Source organism: Scyliorhinus torazame, chromosome 30 (assembly GCF_047496885.1).
Source record: "Scyliorhinus torazame isolate Kashiwa2021f chromosome 30, sScyTor2.1, whole genome shotgun sequence".
Taxonomy (NCBI): Eukaryota; Metazoa; Chordata; class Chondrichthyes; order Carcharhiniformes; family Scyliorhinidae; genus Scyliorhinus; species Scyliorhinus torazame.
In genome coordinates, this window is record NC_092736.1 from 34,979,824 (window position 1) to 35,005,068 (window position 25,245).

Here is a 25,245-nt window from a genome sequence, read left to right on the forward strand (position 1 = left end):
AAAACTTGCCTCGTACATCTACTCTAAACCTTGCCCCTCGCACCTTAAACCTATGCCCCCTAGTAATTGACCCCTCTACCCCGGGGAAAAGCCTCTGACTATCCACTCTGTCTATGCCCCTCATAATTTTGTAGACCTTTACAGGAAGACCTTCTCACTGAAACCTCCATCGTTTCAGTGAGAACAAACCGAGTTTATTCAAACCCTCCTCATAGCTATTATGTCGTCCATACCAGGCAACATTCTGGTAAATCTCTTCTGCACCCTCTCTAAAGCCTCCACATCCTTCTGGTAGTGTGGCGACCAGAATTGAACACTATACTCCAAGTGTGGCCTAACTAAGGTTCTATACAGCTGCAACATGACTTGCCAATTCTTATACTCAATGCCCCGGCCAATGAAGGCAAGCATGCCGTATGCCTTCTTGACTACCTTCTCCACCTGTGTTGCCCCTTTCAATGACCTGTGGACCTGTACACCTAGATCTCTCTGACTATCAATACTCTTGAGGGTTCTACCATTCACTGTATATTCCCTACTTGTATTAGACCTTCCAAAATGCATTACCTCACATATTCCAGATGTAGCCTAATCACGGCCCTGTATAATTGCAGCAAGAAATCCCTGCTCCTGGACTCGAATATTCTCACTATGAAGGCCAACATACCATTTGCCTTCTTTACCACCTGCATGCTTACCTTCAGCGACTGCTGTACAAGGACACCAAGGTCTTGTTACACATTCCCACTCTCAATTTATAGCCATTCAGATAATAATTTGCCTTCCTACTTTTGCGACCAGTGGATAACCTCATTTATCCACATTATACCTTATGTACCTTGATTTTACAAGTCTCATCCGGTTTTCAAATCCCTCCATGGTCCCATTCCTCCCCATCTCTGTAATCCCCTGCAGCCTCATAACCATGCGCCCGTTTAATAGTGGCAACTGCTTCACTTCTGACGGCTGCACATTCAGTTGCCTGTGCCTGAGCTGCAGAATAGCCTCCCTAAGCCTCTCCGCCCCTCTTTCCGGTTTTAAGACAGGTCTTCAAATCCACCTCCTTGACCAAGCTTTTGGCCATTTAGTAATAATCTTTATTGTCACAAGCAGGCTTACATTAACACTGCAATGAAGTTACTGTGAAAAGCCCCTAGTCGCCACATTCCGGCGCCTGTTCGGGGTCACAGAGGGAGAATTCAGAATATCCAAATTACCTAACAACACGTCTTTCAGGACTTGTGGGAGGAAACCGGAGCACCCGGAGGAAACCCACGCAGACACGGGGAGAACGTGCAGACTCCACACAGACAGTGACCCAAGATGGGAATTGAATCCGGGTCACTGCCTCTGAAGCAACAGTGCTAGCCACTGTGCTACCGTGCGCTAAGATCGCTTTGGAGTTTGATGCCAAATTTTGCTTTATCACATTGAAGTGCTCTTTTGATGCTCTATTAGCTCAAAGGTGCCATATAAATACAAATTATCTATGTAGTAGCAAATAAAGATATATTTTTTTTAAATTTAGAGTATCCAATTATCTTTTTTCCAATTAAGGGGCAATTTTTAGCGTGGCCAACTCACCTACCCTGCACATCTTTGGGTTGTGGGGGTAAAACCCACGCAAAAATGGGGATAATGTGTAAACTCCACACGGACAGTGACCCAGAGCCGGGATCGAACCTGGGACCTCGGCGCCGTGAGACTGCGGTGCTAACCACTGTGCCACCGTGCCGCCCTCGTAGCAAATAAAGATAAAGAATTTCACAGAAGGCAAACTGAAGGCTGGTTCTTCACAGTCCTTCAAGTCAGAATTAGATGGGTTTCTGCAAAACAGGGTGATCACAGCAGCTTCAAGGTCAGAGCAAATTATTCTGCAAAATAACAAGTTTGGAGTGATTTTTTGACGAGCGTCGGGGGCAGGGAAGCAATGGGAATAGTACAATGGGGATGAAATCAGCCAAAAAAGGGTGAAGACAAGCAGATATGGACATGGCAGCATTTCTCTTCTCATCATATCATGATAATAGTTGAAATTATATTACAGCAATACTTAGTATAATATAATTCGAACAATTTTATTGTTTGTTATTTACAGCACAGGAGGCCATTCAGCCCATCGTGTGCACAGGCTCCCAAAAGAGCAACCTCACTGATCCCTGCTTGATTTGTTCAGAAACATAACCGCAAAATGCCTCAACTCCGTGGGAAGAGTAAACATTTTGTACATCCAATCTCCCAATTTATTTCTTATCACATCTTTCAGCATCAGCCATCATTTGTTTAAGCAAAAAAGGTAAACCTGTTGCTGTAACCGTCAACCGACGGGAAAACTGAGGAACACAACCGTACCTGAGGTTTGGTCATCTCTATGTCAATGCTCTGCACTTCCATGTTCAGATTTATTTTGGGCGAATTCAATTCAGTTTCAGCGTATGGATTGATGCAAAGTCTCGCAGATGCCAATATTGGCTTAAAAACTTGAATATAAAACACATAATTCAGCATTACTACTTAAAACCATGCAGCCAAGCAAAATGAACCTACTTTTAAATTAAACCCAGTTTCTTGTGCGAAAGTTTCAGCTTTTAATGTTATTTGAACAGATTTGATCGTATAGCACGTATTTGCAAGTTACTGTTGTCTTTTTGTACATTTTGTTGTCTTTTGAGACTCAATGGGAAATCCAATTACATATCGTGCGATAATCTAACGTGTTATTTGTGGTTCCTAAATTTCACAAGTGAACATAGAAGAATATGAAAGGAATAAACCATTCTTCCCAGTGCATGGAAAAATCATGCAAGCCACTTGGAGTATTAACAGTTCTAAATAAGCCACTCAGGTGATGCTGTTGCCATTTACACATCAACTGTACCAATAATCCCTAAAGCACAGCAAGGAGAGAGATCAAGTCTGAATTCTGGTAAAACTTAATTACCAAGAATAGGCAAATGATTATGTACATAGAACTTGGACTCAAAGAACTATATAGAACATAGAAAAAATACAGCACAGAACAGGCCCTTCGGCCCACGATGTTGTGCCAAACCTTTGTCCTAGATTAATCATAGATTAATCATAGATTAATCTATAATATAGCAGAGTAGGAAGCCATTCAGCCCACTGTGCTCATGCTGGCTCTTCAAAAAAAACTACCACTTAGTTCCACTGCCCTGCCTCTTCCACATAGCCCTGTAATTTTTATACTACTCAAGTTTTATTCAATTATGTTTTGAAGCTTATTATTGAATCTGCTTCCATCACCCTCTCAGGCAGTGCATCCCAGATCACTGCAACACCCTGTATAGAAAAGCTCTCCTAATCTCAACTCTGGCTATTTTTTAAATAGGAAACGGCTTCGGAAATCAGAAGCACAAAAGGACTTGGGAGTCCTTGTTCAAAATTCTCTTAAGGTTAACATGCAGGTTCAGTCGGCAGTGGCAAATGCATTGTTAGCATTCATGTCGAGAGGGCTAGAATACAAGACCAGGAATGTACTTCTGAGGCTGTATAAGGCTCTGGTCAGACCCCATTTGGGGTATTGTGAGCAGTTTTGGGCCCCGTATTTAAGGAAGGATGTGCTGGCCTTGGAAAGGGTCCAGAGGAGGTTCACAAGAATGATCACTGGAAGGGCGGCATGTGGCGCAGTGGATAGCACTGGGACTGCGGCACTGAGGACCCGGGTTCAAATCCTGGCCCTGGGTCACTGTCCGTGTGGAGTTTGCATATTCTCCCCATATCTGCGTGGGTTTCGCCCCCACAACCCAAAGATGTGCAGGTTAGGTGGATTGGCCGCGCTAAATTGCCCCTTAATTGGAAAAAAAAAAAAATAATAAATGGGTACTCTAAATTTATTTTTTAAAAGATCACTGGAATGAAGGGGTGGTTGAGGTCTCTGGGTCTGTATTCGATGGGGTTTAGAGGGGTGAGGGGGATCTCATTGAAACTTACAGAATACTGAGAGGCCTGGATAGAGTGGATGCGGAGAGGATGTTTCCACTCGTAGAGAAACTAGAACCTGAGGGCACAACCTTAGACTGAAGGGACGATCCTTTAAAACAGAGATGTGGAGGAATTTCTTCAGCCAGAGGGTGGTGAATCTGTGGAACTCTTTGTCGCAGAAGGCTGTGGAGGCCAAATCACTGAGTGTCTTTAAGACAGAGATAGATAGGTTCTTGATTAATGAGGGGATCAGGGGTTATGGGGAGAAGGCAGGAGAATGGGGATGAGAAACATATCAGCCATGATTGAATGTGGAGCAGACTCATTCGGCCGAATTGATCTAATTCTGCTCCTATGCCTTATGGTTCTTTTACCAATGCCGACTCAAGTTTGTGCCTTTTGAACCTGTCACAGGGAAACTTCTCCCCACCTTCTTCATCAAAACCATTCATAATTATGACCATCTCTCTACCAAATCTCACCATACCGTCTCTGCTTTAAGGAGAATAATCCCAGTTTCTCTGGTCTCTCCACATTTAAGTAATACCTCAATGCCCCACCACCATCCCAGTAAATCTCCCCGTGTACTGGATGAGGCCTTGATATCCTTCCAAAAGTGTAAAGCCCAGAATTGAACACAATATTCCAGTGGAGGCCTAACCAGTAATTCATAAAGGTTCAGCATATCTGTCTTGCTTTTGCCCCTGTGCCTCTATTTATAAAGCCATGGATCTCATTTGAACAAATAACAAAGAAATGTACAGCACAGGAACAGGTCCTTCGGCCCTCCAAGCCTGTGCCGACCATGCTGCCCGACTAAACTACAATCTTCTACACTTCCCGGGTCCGAATCCCTCTATTCCCATCCTATTCATGTATTTGTCAAGATGCCCCTTAAATGTCACTATCGTCCCTGCTTCCACCACCTCCTCCGGCAGCGAGTTCCAGGCACCCACTACCCTCTGTGTAAAACAAACTTGCCTCGTACATCTCATCTGAACTTTGCCCCTCGCACCTTAAACCTATGCCCCCTAGTAATTGACCCCTCTACCCAGGGGAAGAGCCTCTGACTATCCACTCTGTCTAAGCCCCTCATAATTTTGTAGACCTCTATCAGGTCGCCCCTCAACCTCCGTCGTTCCAGTGAGAACAAACCAAGTTTATTCAACCGCTCCTCATAGCTAATGCCCTCCGTACCAGGCAACATTCTGGTAAATCTCTTCTGCACCCTCTCTAAAGCCTCCACATCCTTCTGGTAGTGTGGCGACCAGAATTGAACACTATACTCCAAGTGTGGCCTAACTAAGGTTCTATACAGCTGCAACATGACTTGCCAATTCTTATACTCATTGCCCCGGCCAATGAAGGCAAGCATGCCGTATGCCTTCTTGACTACCTTCTCCACCTGTGTTGCCCCTTTCAGTGACCTGTGGACCTGTACACCTAGATCTCTCGGATTTTCAATACTCTTGAGGGTATTCACTGTATATTCCCTACATGCATTAGACCTTCCAAAATGCATTACCTCACATTTGTCCGGACTAAACGCCATCTGCCATCTCTCCGCCCAAGTCTCCAAACGATCTGCTGAATTTGCTCTTCGCCCTGGGTCATGATATTCCTGCGGCCCCTGTAATACTGCACCATTCAGTTTATATTGCCTCCTCGTTCTTCCAACATGGATTCCAACTAAAATTCCACCCTTCATGTTTCCGATCCACCCTCAATTATAAGTATCGCTAAAATGGTCAGCAATCCTCAACCCATTGTTCGCGCCACATTAATCCACACACAATGTCACTCGCTGTCACATGAATGCTCGCAACCTTTCTCTTCTATCTCAAAGCTGTCCTGATCCAATTTCCTTCTTCCGTCTCATTCTGTGCTTTAACGCATGTTTTTACTTCCTTTCAGCTGTGACGAAACACAAGTTTCAATAATTCCTGGATAACAATGTTCTTCCCCGACTCCATCCCTTCTTCCAACGTCAACCCTTGCCTTTATTCACAAAACCCTTCTCTCCCTACATGATCTGTCCTCATCAAAGGCCTCACCTTCATCCCCCCTTAATGAATTTCAACCTCAGCAGTATACTGAACCCTTAATCCTTGGCCTTTGCTTCCATGGCCACTTCTTTAACCAGGAGCCTTCCCCTGTTCAGCAGACCCATTGACCAGTTTTTAGAATTCTTCCTCCAGCTGAACACCACCCTCTAGCCTCCTGCCCTCTCTAGATCTTTTATTGAGAACGGCTCCAATGATGCCAGCCATTTCAATTTTTCTGCTTCCCTCGCTCACTCTCCTCAATTTGCTTCTCTCAGGTTTAATTCTAACATCGTGATCAAACCATGATAGTCCTGCTGTCCCCAGAACATGATGGCATGTATCCTCGAGTCTTAGGCAGAACGGTAGCACAGTGGGTAGCACTGTTGCTTCACAGCGCCATAGTCCCAGGTTCGATTCCCGGCTTGGGTCACTGTCTGTACGGAGTCTGCACGTTCGCCCCGTGTCTGCGTGGGTTTCTTCCGGGTGCTCCGGTTTCCTCCCAGAAGTCCCGAAAGATGTGCTGTTAGGTAAATTGGACATTCTGAATTCTCCCAGTGTACCCGAACAGGCGCCGGAATGTGGCGACTTGGGCCTTTTCACAATAACTTCATTGCAGTGTTAATGTAAGCCTACTTGTGACAATAAAGATTATAAAATGAAGTAGCTGCAGAAATATTTGATGCATTGATTGTAACCTTCCGAAATTCCCTCCTTTCTGCAAAGGCCCGGCAGATTGGAAAACTGCAATTCAGGAAAGGAGGGAGGCAAAAAACAGGAAAGTATAGACCAGTTAGCCCAACGCCACTCATTGGGAAAATACTAGAATCCATTATTAAGTAACTTGCAGAGGGAAATTTGGAGAATTATAATACAGGGGTCTTGTGCAAAAGGAATTCATGTTTGACAAATTTATTAGAGTCCTATGAGGATGTTAAAAACCAGATGGACAAAGGGAAACGGGTAGAATGTAGTGTATTTGGATCTGCAAACCCATTCGATGACTATACTCATGGTGTTGAGGGTAACTTATCAGCGTAGATAGAGGATTGGCTAAAAAACAGGAACAGAGAGTTTACACAAATGGATCAATTTTCAGGTTGGAAAACTGCAACGAGTGGGATTAGTGCTGGGGCTTCAACTAATTATGGTTTATATTCATGAGTTGGATGAAGGGATTGACTGCATTGCAGCCACATTTGATTTTAGAAAGATAGGGAGGATGAGGAGGATGCAGAGTCTGCAAAGGGATATAAACGGGTTAAGTGAGTGGGCATTAAATTGGCTGGAGTATAATGTGGAAAATGCAGTGTTGTCCACTTTCGCAGGAAGAATAGGAAAACAGGTTATAATTTAAATGAGAGAAAATGCTGTGGTACAGAGATATTCTGGTGTCTTTGTACATGAATCTCAAAACGTTAACAAGCAATTAAGATGGCTCGTGGAATGTTGACTTAAATTGCAATGGGGGGGGGGGGGTCGAAATTAAAACATAAAAGTAGATAAGTCTTGTGATGGAATCAGGGCCAAATAATCATAGAATCTCTACAGTGCAAAAGGAAGCCATTCGGCCCATCGAGTCTGCATCGACCCTCTGAAAGAGCACCCTACCTACACCCACCCATCCCTGTAACCCCAATTAACCTGCAGATCTTTAGCCACTAATGGACAATTTTATCATGGCCACTCCACCAAACCTGCACATCTTTAGACTGTGGGAGAAAACAGGAGCACCCGGAGGAAACCCACGCACACACGGGGAGAAAGTGCAAACTCTAAGCAGGCAGTCACCCAAGATTGGAATCAAACCCAAGTTCCGGACGCTGAGAGGCAGCAGATCCAACTACCGTGCCACCGTGAAGCAAGGCAGATTAGGTTAAAGGTACTTTGGGTGAACTCTCGGTCAAACATATTTTAACAGAAGTCAAAACTAGCTTGCAAAACAACATGGTTAGTTCCCTTCGCAACAAAGTGAATTCACAGGTAAGAAATGCACACACCTAAAAAATGTTATTCTACGGTGTTTGCTATTACACTAGCACTTGAGCAAACAATGTCGGCCCTGATAATTAAAACTGCAATCAGATAAAAGAATGCAAGGCCTAAGGCACTGACTAAGCGAGCCTGATCAAGGCAAGTAAATAATTAATTGAAGGTAATCTTACTTTAAAATTTGATGGTTACCCTTCTGTTAAAAATACTATATTTGTGACATTTCAGATCCTTCAGAAGAACTAGCCATCTTTTTTTTCCGGCAATTCCTTCTTTTCACGTAACCAAATTCATAGAATCCCTGCAGAGCAGATGGAGGCCATTCGGCCCATCGAGTCTGCACCAGCCCTCTGAAAGAGCTTCCTACCTAGGCCCAATCCCCCACCGTATCCCCGCAACCCCACCTCGGGGCAATTTAGCTTGGCCAATCCACCGAATTTGCACATCTTTGGACTGTGAGATTAAACCCACGTAGACACAGGCAGAATGTGCAAACTCCACACAGTCACTCGAGGTCGGAACTGAACACGGGTCTCTGTGCCGTGAGGCAGCAGTGCTAACCACTATCTTATTATAATTAATTTGCGTGTATTTAAGAACAAGACGAGGATGGCAATGCACCACATGCAGGGCATTGGTGAGGCCACAATGAGAGTATTATATAGTTTTGGTCTCTTTACTCAAGGATATAATTTATTCACCCATATTTTGCCAAACAACAAATAATTTTATCTCAGATTATTGTCTCAAAGTTACCCCACCACAAGCCGGTCTGTAGCTGCCAGATTTGTCCCACGCCTCCTTTCTGGAGATGGGGAGGGAGGATTTGAGCATGGATTGAATTGAATGGAGTTAAATTCACAATCAAGGATACGAGTGTCATCTTTCCCCCCTCGGTTTGCAGGATGTTGCCATGTCAGGTTTCTGCAACAAGGATGATTCAATCGGAAGAGGGCAGTCACATCCTGCTGTCATTAGAAAGATTGTCCTCTGCTGTTTATTTTAAATTTCCCTCTGCCTGGAGAGGCCATTCTTAACTTTGAGATTCCAACAGGTTTTTCTCTTGAATTCCCCTCCCTCCCTGTGCAGTTAAAATATTTGAGTGCGCAGAGCAGGGGTCGCCAGGAGCAGGCAGGTTGGATGGGGGAAGATAGGAAAGAGTGAGCAGAGTTAGGGGTGGCGGTAATGAGTGGCAGAGGGCTACCTGAAAGTTGCAGTTCTGTTGAGGCTGTCAACAGCAGCAAACACCTCGGCAGTCACTGCTCGTGAGATTGCAAGACTCGGGCCTATAGATTCTCCGAAAATGAAAAGCCTCCCGATTCAGCCAAGATATAACAAACCCCACTTAGTGGGGCTGAACTGGCCGTTTGATTAGCACATCGTCTACTAGCCAAAACATTCACACCCTCCAACACCAACCAGCACACTGCACTAACACCTAAAGAATCCACTGAGGCAAGTCAGCCATGTTCCTTTAGCAATTTTTCTCAAGGCTGCCAGTCAGCACCAAGGTTAAGAGCAGCAGGTGCTGGGAACACCACCGCCGCCTTCAAGGTCTCCCTTGAGCCACACACACCACTCTTGACTTGCAAAAAGTGCCTTGCTTCACCATCATTGGGTCAATGCTATGGCAGTCCCCGCGTATCAGAACTGTGGGAGCACCTTCAACACAAAAAACTCGCATCTTAAGACGGCTCAACACCACCTTCTCAGAGCGACACGGGATGGGCAATAAATGCAGGCCTTTTCAGGGGCACCCACATCGCATGAATGAATTTTTAAAAAAGATACAATTACAATTGCACGCCTCAGTATAAAATAAATTAATAATCCTTTCCAAGAAAATAAATTCCAGGCTGAACTGCAACAGGATTTTAGAAAACATCTCGGACAACAACAAACTGTTAGAATGATGCCACTTACTGTAGTCATGATTCTTGGGTTCATGAGCACTGGAAGCTATTCCTTCTTTCAGCTGTGCCTAGAGGACAAACCAGGGTTACGTTTGGTGAAGCAATTGCAGAGTCAAACAATTTATGATCGATACACTTTCCAGAAACATTTTTTGAAAGGAGACTTGCTCAACGAGCGAGGCGTGCTTGAGAAGTTACACCGGAATAAAAACATTGCTGACAGCATGGTATAATGTGACGCACATCAGGGCACCCTACAGGCTTAACAATCCCATTTACATGCAAGTTGATATATTGCAGTTGTTTTTTTCAAAACGGTCTGCGCACTCTAACCCTGGCCTGTGACATGCGCCTCTCACCCCTCGCAAGAACACATTTAAATTGTGTATTACTCAGCTCGTTTCTGAATTTTGTGCATTGATGGACCAGTAATTCAGGTGCCCATTTTCCCAACCAACTAATATGGGGTTAGATTCCCTTTCAGCCCTGTGAAATGAGCCAATTCTCAACCAATGCCTCGCACGGTATCACAGGCTGTTACAATGCAAATATAAAAATTTAAGTTGGCAGCACAGTGGCTAGCACTGGTGCCTCACGGCGCCGAGGATCCGATTCAATTCCGGCCCCGGGTCGTTGTCCGTGTGGAGTTGCGCATTCTCCCCGTGTCAGCGTGGGTCTCACCCCCACAACCCAAACAAGTGTAGGGTAGGTTGGGTTGGCCACGCTAAATTGCCCCTTAATTGGAAAAAAAGAATTGGATACTCTAATAAAAAAATATATTATAATTTGAAGTTGGGGACAGAAATATCGCTAAATTTAAAGAGCCACCAAATCAAGAGGACAGTTTCCAATGATATTGAACAAGCAAACCAAATTCAAAGAATTCTTAATAAGGTGACAAGGCGGATTGATGTGCGTCAACACACAGTTAATGTGGATCAATACAAGGTAATGTAACTGGAGAAGGGGAAAAGCACTGGTTTCCAGTGAAGAAGCAAGATTTGAGGGTACCACCGATCACTGAAGCGAATGGGACGCTATGCAGTTACAGTAAGGAAAACTAACTGGCTCTAAGGAAGCATTGAGAGGTGGACACAGTACCATCCCAGATGTGAATTCGTCCGTGCAAGGCACAACTACCATCAGCTCTGGAGCACTGGATACAACCGTAGTCACCATATCCTCAGACACTGATAACAGCCGCCAAACGGATACCTTGCTTAAAGCATCAGAGCCAGGGGAAGCTGAAGAACCTGGAATTGCCATTTTTAAAGGCAGATCAGATGAGGTATAATTGAAGATATTTCAACAAATAGTTCTCTGGCCTTCACACCTGAGGAGTGTCGGCTGGTGTCATGTTGGGGCAAAGAAAGGAATTGGAGGAAAACACAAAAAGCTCGATAGGACGGTGCTTTTAATAATGCACACATGAAACTATAATACATTTTTAATTCTTCCAAAACCTGACAGACATACGTACCAAGATTTGTTCCCTCGGGTTTTGGCAAAACAATGAACTGTCGACATTCCAGTACGCACAAAGGCAATCTAAGCGGACAAGCTAAAGAACAAACATATGCTATTAACCCAAAAAGGAAATGAGTTTTGAATTTAAAATCACAGAACAAATTAAGGAATTACATCACCATAATTTAGACTTTGAATCCCCGGCAGTGCAGAAGGAGGCCATTCGGTCCATCGAGTCTGCTCCGACCCCCTGAAAGAGCACCCTACCGAGGCCCACTCCCCCGCAGCCCACAAGTCTCCCGAATCTGCCCATCTTTGGATATAAAGGAGCAATTTTAGCGTGACCAATCCACCTAACCTGCGCAGCTCTGGATTTCAAGTGCTCAATACTCTGAAATCACAACACAAAAGTCCTCAGTTTACATATACCATTTTGTTTTGTCATTTCAGAATACTTCACAAATATCTTTTCACCCCCACCATCCCCAGTCCCCAACGCTAAACTAAAGTACCTAAACTACTCTACACTTCACAAAATCTAAAACTAGCCCACGAGGCTACCATTTAGCCCATGTGCCTGAGCCATTATGAAGTCTTGAACGGAAACGAATTACTTTACAAGAGCAAAATGCTACATATACTCAAAATTCGCAGCAAGTTCGACAGCATCTGTGGAGTTTTGATTAAAGGTTACCAACCTGAGCTATTGTTCCCCTTTGTCTTCTCATCCCATTTTCCCACACTTTCCTCATTACAATTTCAAATAAGAACATAAGAACTAGGAGCAGGAGTAGGCCATCTGGCCCCTCGAGCCTGCTCCGCCATTCAATGAGATCATGGCTGATCTTTTGTGGACTCAGCTCCACTTTCCAGCCCGAACACCATAACCCTTAATCCCTTTATTCTTCAAAAAACTATCCATCTTTATCTTAAAAACATTTAATGAAGGAGCCTCAACTGCTTCACTGGGCAAGGAATTCTATAGATTCACAACCCTTTGGGTGAAGAAGTTCCTCCTAAGCTCAGTCCTAAATCTACTTCCCCTTATTTTGAGGCTATGCCCCCTAGTTCTGCTTTCACCTGCCAGTGGAAACAACCTGCCCGCATCCATCCTATCTATTCCCTTCATAATTTTATATGTTTCTATAAGATCCCCCCTCATCCTTCCAAATTCCAACGAGTACAGTCCCCAGTCTACTCAACCTCTCCTCGTAATCCAACCCCTTCAGCTCTGGGATTAACCTAGTGAATCTCCTCTGCACACCCTCCAGCGCCAGTACGTCCTTGCTCAGGTAAGGAGACCAAGACTGAACACAATACTCCAGGTGTGGCCTCACTAACACCTTATACAATTGCAGCATAACCTCCCTAGTCTTAAACTTCATCCCTCTAGCAATGAAGGACAAAATTCCATTTGCCTTCTTAATCACCTTTTGCACCTGTAAACCAACTTTTTACGACTCATGCACTAGCACACCCAGGTCTCTCTGCACAGCAGCATGTTTTAATATTTTATCATTTAAATAATAATCCCTTTTGCTGTTATTCCTACCAAACATTGTGTTCCATCTGCCAGATCCTAGCCCATTCACTTAATCTATCCAAATCCCTCTGTGGACTTCCAGCATCCTCTGCACTTTTTGCTTTAACACACATCTTAGTGTCGTCTGCAGACTTGGACACATTGCCCTTGGTCCCCAATTCCAAATCATCTATGTAAATTGTGAACAATTGTGGGCCCAACACTGATCCCTGAGGGACACCACTAGCTACTGATTGCCAACCAGAGAAACACCTATTAATCCCCACTCTTTGCTTTCTATTAATTAACCAATCCTCTAGCCATGCTACTACGTTACCCTTTATTTTATGCAGCAACCTTTTGTGTGGCACCGTGTCAAATGCTTTCTGGAAATCCAGATATACCACATCCATTGGCTCCCCGTTATCTACCGCACTGGTAACATCCTCAAAAAATTCCACTAAATTAGTTGGGCGCAACCTGCCCTTTATGAACCCATGCTGCGACTGCCCAATGGAACAATTTCCATCCAGGTGCCTCGCTATTTCTTCCTTGATGATAGATTCCAGCATCTTCCCTACTACCGAAGTTAAGCTCACTGGCCTATAATTACCCACTTTCTGCCTACCTCTTTTTTTAAACAGTGTCACGTTTGCTAATTTCCAAATCCGCCTGGACCACTCCAGTCTAGCGAATTTTGGTAAATTATCACTAGTGCATTTGCAATTTCCCCAGTCATCTCTTTTAGCACTTTTTGATGCATTCCATCAGGGCCTGGAGACTTGTCTACCTATAGCCCGATTAGCTTGCCCATCACTACCTCCTTAGTGATAACAATCATCTCAAGGTCCTCAGTTGTCATAGCCTCATTTCTAGCAGTCACTGGCATGTTATTTGTATCTTCCACAGTGAAGACCAACCCAAAAAAACCTGTTCAGTTCCTCAGCCACTTCCTCATCTCCCATTATTAAATCTCCCTTGTCATCCTCTAAAGGACCAATATTTATCTTAGCCACTCTTTTTTGTTTTATATAATTGTAGAAACATTGTTTTTATATTCCAAGCAAGTTTACTCTCATAATCTATCTTACTCTTCTTTGTAGCTTTTTTAGTAGCTTTCTGTTGCCCCCTAAAGGTTTCCCAGTCCTCTAGTCTCCCACTGATCTTTGCTACTTTGTATGCTTTTTCCTTCAATTTGATACTCTCCCTTATTTCCTTAGATATCCACGGTCGATTTTCCCTCTTTCTACCGTCCTTCCTTTTTGTTTTTATCATAGAATTTACAGTGCAGAAGGAGGCCATTTGGCCCATCGAGTCTGCACCGGCTCTTGGAACGAGCACCCTACCCAAGGTCAACACCTCCACCCTATCCCCATAACCCAGTAACCCCACCCAACACCAAGGGCAATTTTGGACACTAAGGGCAATTTATCATGGCCAATCCACCTAACCTGCACATCTTTGGACTGTGGGAGGAAACCGGAGCACCCGGAGGAAACCCACGCACACACGGGGAGGATGTGCAGACTCCGCACAGACAGTGACCCAAGCCGGATTCGAACCTGGGACCCTGGAGCTGTGAAGCAATTGTGCTATCTACAATGCTACCGTGCTGCCCTTGGTATAAACCTTTGCTGGGCACTGTGAAGAATCGCTTTGAAGGTTCTCCACAGTTCCTCAACTGTTTCACCATAAAGTCTTTGCTCCCAGTCTACCTTCGCTAGTTCTCTCATCCCATTGTAATTTCCTTTGTTTAGGCACAAAACACTAGTGTTTGATTTTACCTTCTCACCCTCCATCTGTATTTTAAATTCCACCATATTGTGATCGCTCCTTCCGAGAGGATCCCTAACTATGAGATCATGAATCAATCCGGTCTCATTACACAGGACCACATCTAGGACCGCTTGTTCCCTCGTAGGTTCCATTACATACTGTTCTAGGAAACTATCGCGGATACATTCTATAACTCCTCCTCAAGGCTGCCTTGACCGACCTGGTTAAACCAATCGACATGTAGATTAAAATCCCCCATGATAACTACTGCACCATTTCTACATGCATCAGTTATTTCTTTGTTTATTGCCTGCCCCACCATAATGTTACTATTTGGTGGCCTATAGACTACTCCGATCAGTGACTTTTTCACCTTACTATTCCTGATTTCCACCCAAATGGATTCAACCTTAACCTCCATAGCACCGATGTCATCCCTTACGATTGCCCGGATGTCATCCTTAAATAACAGAGCTACACCACCTCCCTTACCATCCACTCTGTCCTTCCGAATAGTTTGATACCCTCGGATATGTAACTCCCAGTCGTGACCATCCTTTAACCATGTTTCAGTAATGGCCACTAAATCATAGTCATTCACGATGGTTTGTGCCATCAACTAATTTACCTTATTCCGACTACTACGAGCATTCAGGTAAAGTACACTTACATTTATACCTCTGTTTTGAATCTTAACACCTCGATCAGTAACCTCTCCTAAGTTATATTTCCTCTTAACCTTTCTCCTAATTTTCCTTGTCGGTGAACCCATATCTTCATGTCACAACCTGCCGCGTCGCTTTCCATTAATGTTTTTACTTCCTGTTTTATTCCTTTTAGTATTCCTGGTCCTATTCACTGAGCTCCCCTCAGTCACTGTACCTTGTACTGTCGCCCTTTTTGATTTTTGACTATGGCTTCTCTGCCTTACACTTTCCCCCTTACTGCCTTTTGTTTCTGTCCCAAATAGCTGCTGAATTCTATCCCAAATGTTGCCAGTTTCTACTCAGCAACCACTTACAGCAAAACATGTGCTGCACTCAGTGCCAAAAATCAAACTTCCTTTTCATTGTTTTAGTGATAACCTTAAGCCTATGTTCTATTTGTTCACAATTCACTAACCAGCAGAAACAATCTTTCACTATGGTTCTACTAACGCCTTTCCTAATTCTGATATCGCTGCTAGTTCTTCCTGAACCTTCCCCATTCTCATAAGAAAAGTCACATTGCTGAAAGACTTTCTTATTAGCGCCGTCCTCTCATGCCCAACATTATTTTATTAATTAGCGAATGCAAAGTCCCTCAGCGAAGCGGCTTCTTCTGGTCCTGCTGTGTTGAGTGCAGATCGTCTGTTGATTGGACATTCGTCAATGATGTGGGGCACAGCTTCCTCTCTCCCACAGGCACATAGGGGGCTGACATTAATGCCCCATCTGTGGAGAGTGGCCAAGCAGGGACCATGGCCGGTCCCGAACCTGTTAAGGATGGACCACTCTTTCCTTGGAAGGTTGAATCCAAGCAACTGCTGGGTTGGATTGGTTTGTCACGTCCAATGATTCCCATTCATTTGTTCAGGTGGAATTTTCATTGGGAGTGTTGTGTGGGAGAGTTTTTCTTGATGGGAGTTGAAGTGGCAGGTTGGGGGGGGCATTGCAAACTTTTCCTATCATTGCATGGGTAACTGCAAGTTGGCGGATATGTGGAGGAGTGATATTTATCAGGACAGGGAGCCATGAGTGTGGTGTTGAGTGTAGTGTTCCAGTAATGATACACATGCTAGCATTTAATTGGGTATCAACTCTGTGCGCGAGTGTTTCTGTGCACGTGCTTGCGAGTTTCTGTGCACGTGTGCGTACATTTCTGTACGCGTGTGTAAGTTCCGTGCGCGTGCGTCTGATGATCCCTTAATGTGGTTCTATCATTCCTTTAATGTGGTGCCCAGAACTGCAGACAATACTCCAACTATGTCCTAAACAGAAATTCATCATGACTGCCTTGGTTTAGATCATTGAAGTATAAAGCCCAGAATCCCATTTGCCTTTTTCAAGCCTTTACAAATTATCGTCCTATCATTACAGATACATGGAGGTGTACTTATTCCCACTATTCTCTTTCCCACTGCTTTACACTAAAATGAATCCACTCTGTATTTTCCCATTCCCCTTGCCCAAGTCATTTTCTATTTTCCACATCCTCCTCGACAGTTGCTCTGATCTAGAATTTGATGTCATCAGCTAGTTCCAATATAATTCACTGCAATTAAATCCATGTAACTTATATAAATATAGAACACCCAAGACAATTCCAAACCATGCCACTACCACTTCCCATAACAATCTTAGCTTTCTGTCCATTGGTCCACCCGTGTCTTTTTGGCTGCTTTTTAATACCATGATTTAACAGAATTTTCTTAAATCGGCCTCATGACTACTAAATACCACGTCCACATCTCTAGAACAACCCCAGAATTTGGTACATCGCAGGCATTTACAATTCCATGTGAGAAATACCTTGTAGATGATTTTTGCAGTGTCGCTCAAAATACATGGTGTCCAGTTTTCATCTGCTGTCTGGAAATAAAAAGCTGGTCAACATAATGTTGTCTTTTCAAAAGCTATTTGCACAGACACATTTCAATTTGATTTGGGGGTATTTTAACTCACGGTATTTTCTAAGCGACGGTATAGTGAACACAAGTTCAAAACCAACTACAGTGATGTGCGAAAAGATTTACTTCTGCTACTGCAAAACACACGGCTAATGTTCGGGCGCACAGCTAATCGTGCTCTGACTTACAGCAAAATAACGTTCAAGCCAATTTACTTTCAAAAAAGCAAGGTGATCAAATGATCAAAACAGAAAGTTATTCAACTGAACTGACCGGAATTGAATTTTTTGAGGAAACACAAAAGATAGTGCGATAAGTATAATGCGGTGGATGTGATCGCCATGGCTTTTAGGAAAGCACAGGCAGACTGGTCAGAAAAGTAAAAGCCCATGGGATATCAGGGAATGTGGCAAGTTGGATCCAAAATTGATTCAGTTACAGGAAACAAAAAGGGTAATGATTGTCGGGTGTTTTAGCTAATGGAAAGTGGCTTCCACAGGACAGTGTTAGGACCCTTGCTATTTGTGATATATATTATTGATTTGGACAGATGTGAGGGACACGATTAGGAAATTTGCAGATGACACAAAAAACGGCCGTGTAGTTGATCGTGAACAGGATAGCTGACGATTCCAGAATATCAATAGTTTGGTTGAGTGGAGGGAAATGTGGCAATTCAATCCGGAGAAGTGGGAGGAGGGCAAAGCAAGGGAATACTCAATAAACAGGAAGATATTGAGAGGGGTTGAGAAAGTGAGGGACCTTTGCAGTGCATTCCGACAGGTCCCTGAAAGTGGCAGGCCAGGTAAATAAGGTGTGTCATGTGAGAGTACCTTTAAGAAATGGATGTTTAAGCAATGTACCTTTAAGAAATGGAGCTGATCGTTTTACTGAAGTGGTGTCAGAGGGTGGGGGAGCTGAGCTCACTTCTGCTTTTGATTTCAGTTTGAGAAGGCAGCTGGGAGTGTCTGTGTGTTTTGCTGTGAGCTGCAGGAAGAAACACAGAGCTGGTCTGGTGATGTCTGCAAATCCAAAGACTATAAATATATCGAATGTAACCTCATGCCTCTTTTTGAAGGTTTGAAATCTTTTGGATGTTTAAAGGAACAGTTTGAAGGATTATTTAGTGTTGTAGTCTTTTGGGGTTATCTTTGAAGTAATGGGTGTTAGATATTCAATGTTTGTTTTTAAAAGGTTAACTTGAGTTCATAGAATAAACATGGTTTTGTTTTAAAAACCACTTGTCCATAATTGCTGTATCACATCTGGAAAGTACGCCTCGTTTCCCACACCACAATCTATTAAAAGTTGTGGATCGGTTGAACTCCATGAAACACTTTGGGGTTCTGTAAACCCGGACCCATAACAGGTGGCAACGGCTTTCATTTATTGAATAAGGTATTGAATACAAAAGCAGGGATGTAATGATGGAACTACAAGAATGTTGCCAGGGCTTGAAAATTGCAGCTATGAGGAAATATTTAGGAGTACAAGGAACTTGTTAAATCCTTGTCGGTTTCGTGTTTCTCTTTTTAATCCCTGTCCCTGTAACATTGCAGTTTCCACTTTCACCTGCAGACTTCTGTCAATTTGGTCAAACACCCCCAACCTAATGTACTGGCCCAGATCTCCCCTTGATGCTCTGTGGCACAGCCACGTGATGTCAGTTTGATGGCCAGCAGCCAATCAGAGTATCTGAAATTCTGCAACATCTGCTTTCGCTTGGTGCAGCTTTTTCAGAAAATTCTGGAACAGAAGGGAGTCTCCATTTTGTCCCAGTTCTATGAAGACTTGGAAAGCAGCACAGAGCAAGCCTCTATCCCTCCAGCAGCTTTCGGCCTGGCAACTTGAATGATTTCAGCTAGCTTGGGCAATTAACTTCTACCTTAAATATCTCCAGCCAGGTCGGTGAAAGTGTAAAACTGGCGATTTGAATGCCTCCAGCTAGCCTGTGAAAGTGACCTGTGAGGGGAAGCTGTGGCAAGTAGACATTTCTATCCTGATTCAGAATTGTGAAGCTGTGCTCCAAAGAAGATTACCACCATTAGAAGATCGCTGGCTGTAAAGACCACAACCTCGGCAGCAAAAAACCACATCACGCCTTTTAATCCCTGTTGTTTTTTAACCTTTCCTACTCCCGTGGGTCTGTCTTGTGTGTTTGGGTGGAGGGTCGGACAGGGTTTTGGGAATAGTTAAGAATAGTAGACCATTGTCCAATGATATATTTATCTTTTTCCTTAGAACATAGAACATGCAGTGCAGTAGGAGGCCATTCGGCCCATCGAGTCTGCACCGACACACTTAAGCCCTCACTTCCACCCTATCCCCATAACCCAATAACCCCTCCTAATCTTTTTTCGTCACTAAGGGCAATTTATCATGGCCAACCCACCTAACCTGCACATCTTTGGACTGTGGGAGGAAACCGGAGCACCCGGAGGAAACCCACGCAGACACGGGGAGAACGTGCAGACTCCACACAGACAGAGACTCAGCAGGGAATCGAACCTGGGACCCTGGCGCTGTGAAGCCACAGTGCTATCCACTTGTGCAACCGTGCTGCCCCTTGTTATAAATAAACAGTTTTTTGATGTTTTACTGATAAATATGGTGCCTGTAACTCATTGGAGCAGTCAAGGGTTAAAGATCTCAGGAAAATACACAAATTATTGGTTAATTCACTTGTGTTGGGACTCTCGGGGCCGGAATCTGAGCACACACTCACCCAGGGTGTTGTAACAGTAGACTGGGGTTATTTTCCTTAGAACTGAGGAGGCTAAGGGGTGACTTGCTGGAGGTGTACAAAATTATGAGGGGCATAGACAGAGTAGACAGGAAAGGCCCGTTTCTCCCCACTGGAGCGAGGTTAATTAACAGGGGACACAGATTTAAGGTGATTGGCAGAAGGATTAGAGGGGATATTAGGAAAAGCTTTTTCACCCAGAGGATGGAGATAGTCTGGAATTCGCTGCCTGGTTTGGTGGTTGAGGCACAAACTCTCAACTCATTTAACAGGTACCTGGACCTGCAGCTGCAGTGCTGCAACCTGCGAGGCTACGGACCAGAGGCAAGAAAGTGGGATTAGAACAGGCAGCGAATTCCCTCAGTCTCCTCAGACACAATGGGCTGAATGGCCTCTATGTTGTAACGTTTTAGGTATTTAAATTCTTAGTTTAAAGTCAATGGTCTATTTGTTCCTGTCACTCATGCCCATCTTCCCAGCTATGCTCCAGTTTATTAAATCAAAAATGCTTTATCTCTGGTTGCATGCACTTTCAAGAATTTTATATATTTAAACCTCCTGTTTCTCTATGGCTCTTTAAGACCTCTCCATTCATTCTGTACTCCCAATCTGTGCTTTTCTTCCTAAATGTAGACATAACAATGATCGCATATTTCATACATAACTTTCATAATTTCGATATTATTTCATCTCTTGCCCACGTGTTTACTACTTCCTCCACTGCGCCCAAGGCAATGTACACTGTGCAGTTCCCTAATTACATCTCCACCCACGTTCTTTCTGTGCCTAACCATCCAATAGTACCAATCCATCATTCTCAGTTGCTTTCAAATCACCTCAAAGCCTCCCTGAAGCTAACAAAATCGTATTCCTCTCTTTTTCTATTTCAAGTTACATTTTGAAATGTAACGCATTGTATAAGCAGCTGTTTTCACTTTGGCGAGAACTATTACAGCAAGCATTGCTCGCCCTTTATGATGCTGACAATTACTTGCATCAGATAGCAATCCATAATTGCACCCAGAAACAATTTTACATTGTGCGATAACTAATTGTTCCAATTAATCCTGAAAATTGCATTTGCCTCTGATTATTAGATCGAAGGAAAAGACCTACAGATTGGCCATGGAAAACAACAGACCTGAGGATTGGGAGCAGTTTAGAATTCAGCAAAGGAGGACCAAGGGATTGATTAAGAAGGGGAAAATAGAGCACGAGAGTAAGCTTGTGGGGAACATAAAAACTGACTAAACGTTTGTGAAGCCAAAAAGATTGAAGGCAGTCAAAAAGAGGGGAATTTATAATGGGGGAAAAAAGAAATGGCTGAACATCTAAAAACATACTTCGGTTCCATCTTCAGAAAGGAGGACACAAATAAAATACGAGAAAAGGTGGGGAACACAGGGTTTAGTGAGGGGGAGGAACTGAAGGGAGTCAATATTAGTAGGAAACGGTGTTAGGGAAATGGGATTGAAGGCTGATACATCCCCAGGGCCTGATCACCGACATCTCAGAGTACCGAAGGAAGTGGCCCTAGAAATAGTGGACGCATTGGTGGTCATCTTCCAGGATTCGAGAGACTCTGGAACAGTTCCTGCAGATTGGAGGGTAGCTAATGTAACCCCACTATTTAAAAAGGGGGGTAAAGAGAAAACAGGCAACTCCAGAACTCTAAACTCTAGCCTGATATCAGTAATGGGGAAAATACTAGAGTCCATTATAAAAGATTTAATCGCAGAGCACTTGGAAAACAGCTGTAGAACACGGACGGAGTCAGCATGGATTTACAAAAGGTAAATCATGCCTGACAAATCTACTAGAATTCTTTGTGGATGTAAGTAGTAAAGTTGATGAGGGGAGCCAGTGGATGTGGTTTGTTTGGGTTTTCAGATGGCTTTCGATGAAGTACCACAATAAGACATTAGAGTGTAAACTTAAAAGACCATGGGATTTGGGGTAGTGTACTGAGAGGGATAGAAAACTGGTTGGCAGACAGGAAGCAATGGGTAGGAATAAATGGGTCTTTTCCACCGCATGGCAGCCAGTGATTAGTGAGGTACCACAGGGATCGGTGCTAGGATCCCAGCTATTCACAATATATATTAATGATTTAGATGAGGGAACGAAAAGTAGTATCTCCAAATTTGCAGACAACAGCAATATGGGTGTGAGGTTGAGCTGGGTGCAGATGCTTCAGTGATCTGGACAAGTGGGCAAAAGCATGGCAGATGCAGTATAATGTGGACAAATGTGAGGCTACCCACTTTGGTAGCAAAGGCAGGAAGGCAGATTATCTTAACGGCTATGAATTGAAAGAGGGGAATGTGCAACGAGACCTGGGTGTTCTTGTACAAAAGTCGCTGAAGGTAAACAGCAGGCAGTTAAGGCGGCAAATGATACATTGACCTTCACATAGAGAGGATTAGAGTACAGGAGGGGGGGGGATGTCTTGCTGCAATTGTATGGGGCCTTGGTGAGGCCACACCAGGATTACTGTCTGCAGTTTTGCTCTCCTTAACTGAGGAAGTATGTTCTTGCTCTAGAGGGAGTGCAGCGAAGACTAATTCCTGGGATGGCGGGACTGAAGTGTGAGGAGATTGAGTCAGTTAGGATTATATTCACTGGAGCTCAGAAGAATGAGGAGGATGATCTAATAGAAACCTGTAAAATTCTAACAGCACTAGACAGGGTAGAAGCAGGAAGGATGTTCCCGATGGTAGGGGTGTCCAGAACCAGGGGTCATGGTCTAAGGATACGAGGTACACCTTTTAGGACTGAGATGATGGTGAATTTCTTCACGCAGAGAGTGGGGAGTCTGGTTTTACAGAAACCAGTCGAATCCAAAACAATGTATGCTTTCAAGAAAAAGTTTGATAAAGCTCATGGGGCGAAGGGGATCAAAGGACGGGGGTGGGATCAGGCTGTTGAGTTGGATGATCGACCATGATCATAAGGAATGGTGAAAAAGGTTCAAGGGGCTGAATGGCCTCCTCTCGCTCCTATCTTCGATGTTTCTATGTTACAAAATGCCTACTCTGCAAATTCCTACTGGTAGTTACACACCCCACCACCTACAGAGGCCAGAGTATTATGGAAGACTACAACTGTGCCATCTTCCCATTTTTGTTTGAAGGAAGTACATTCTTACTCAACTACATTTTTTTCTTCTTGCATAGAATGGTGGTAATTCCAATTTGAAATGAAAAAAATGAAATGAAAAATCGCTTATTGTCACAAGTAAGCTTCAAATGAAGTTACTGTGAAACGCCCCTAGTCGCCACATTCCGGCGCCTGTTCGGGGAGGCTGGTACGGAAATTGAACCGTGCTGCTGGCCTGCCTTGGTCTGCTTTCAAAGCCAGCGATTTAGCCCTGTGCTAAACAAGCTGCTACGTGGAGGTTTTACATGCAACTTGAGTGAATGAGATAGATGTACTGCTGTTGCAGTAACGAATGCGTCAAGATACACAACACACAAGTTTTTCATCATAATTATATCACGCTGTTAGCAATATTTATACCAGTAGGCACGTTGCAGATGGAATTTTAATATCAACAAGTGTGAGATGATGCATTTTGGGCAGGAGGGCTACTGAAAGGCAATACAAACAAGTCTACAGAAAGTGCAGGGACAGAGTTTTATATGTATAGATCTTTGAAAGTGGCAGAACATATTGAGAGAGTGGTCAGCAAAGCACAGGGGTGGAGATCTTTGGCTTTTTGAATAGAGGCACGGAGTACAAATGCAGGGAAGTTTGTAAAGCTCTGATTAGGTCACAACAATAGCATCGCAGCCAGTTTCAGTTTCACTTTAGGAAGGGTGTGAAGGTCTCTGAAAGGGTGCAAGGGTGTTTTAAAAAAATATATTCTTTCATGGGAAGTGGGCATTGCTGGCTCGACCAACATTTGTGACACATCCCGAAGTGCCCCTTGAGAAGTTGGTGGTGAGCTGCCTCGTTGAACCGCTGCAGTCTGTGTGGTGCACATACCCACCCTGAGCTCCAGGACTTTGACCCAGTGGCAGTTGAAGAAACTGGAACCAAAACGGCTCCAAAGAGAAGGAGGGGGTTTTAGCTACAGGGTTAAGTTAGAGAAGCGGAGAGAGAAAAGCAGTCCCCGTTACCTGATCACACAAGAAAACCTGGTGGTGGGGACACAGATTTAGGTTCTCATAGAATCCTGACAGTGCAGAAGGCCATTCGGCCCATCGCGTCTGCAGGACCCTTTGAAAGACCACCCTACCTCGGTCCAATCCCCTGCCCAATTCCTGCAACCCTGCACCCCAAGGGACAATTTAGCATGTCCAATCCACCTAACCCACACATCTTTGGTCTGTGGGAAGAAACCGGAGTACATGGAGGATCCCACTTCTGACACATACATTTGGGCGGCACACTAGCACAGTGGTTAGCACTGTTGCTTCACAGCTCCAGGGTCCCAGGTTCGATTCCCAGCTTGGGTCACTGTCTGTGTGGAGTCTGCATTTTCCCCGTGTCTGCGTGGGTTTCCTCCCACAAGTCCCGAAAGACGTGCTGTTAGGTAATTTGGACATTCTGAATTCTCCCTCCGTGTACCCGAACAGGTGACGGGAGTGTGGCGACTAGGGGCTTTTCACAGTAACTTCATTTAGCACAGCGCTAAAGAACTGGCTTTGAAAGCAGACCAAGGCAGGCCAGCAGCACGGTTCAATTCCCATACCAACCTCCCCGAACAGGCACCGGAATGTGACGACTAGGGGCTTTTCACATTAACTTCATTTGAAGCCTACTTGTGACAATAAAGATTAATTAAATTAAACCTCACGCAGATAAGGGGAGAACGTGCAAACTCCACACAGACAGTCACCCGAGGTTGGAATCGAACCGGGGTCCCTGGCGCTGTGAGGCAGCAGCGTTATTGAGCAAGAAATGCAGGTGGGATGTGGGGAATAACGTTTTTCCACAGCAAGTGGTAATGGCCCAGAATGGGCTGCCTATGAGGGTACTGGAAATGGAGAAGAACAATGATTTCAAAAGAAAATTGCATGGGCATTAGAGGGAAATCAGCAGACAGGATAGAGAGGAAATGGGATTGATTGGACTGCTTCAAGGAAGCCAGTATGAACTCAATGGAGCGAACGACATCCTCTTGTGCCATAATAGCTCTATGATGTAAACAGTTGTTTATGTGGATTACCTGTAAACTAAGTTCTCCCAACGTGACACCAACAGAAATGGGCCTCAAAGGGTCTGTAATCTAA

At 44.1% G+C, this 25,245-nt stretch overlaps 1 protein-coding gene across 1 annotated transcript in view; it reads right to left on the reverse strand.

Annotated features, from left to right (window-relative positions):
• Positions 1 to 25,245, reverse strand: part of vps13c (vacuolar protein sorting 13 homolog C) — a 473,104-nt gene that overhangs the window by 396,661 nt on the left and 51,198 nt on the right. Inside the window, 5 exon segments of the mRNA XM_072493103.1 lie at positions 2,353 to 2,480; positions 9,903 to 9,960; positions 11,373 to 11,453; positions 17,168 to 17,227; positions 25,182 to 25,241. Coding sequence (XP_072349204.1) covers positions 2,353 to 2,480; positions 9,903 to 9,960; positions 11,373 to 11,453; positions 17,168 to 17,227; positions 25,182 to 25,241 — 387 coding nt within the window.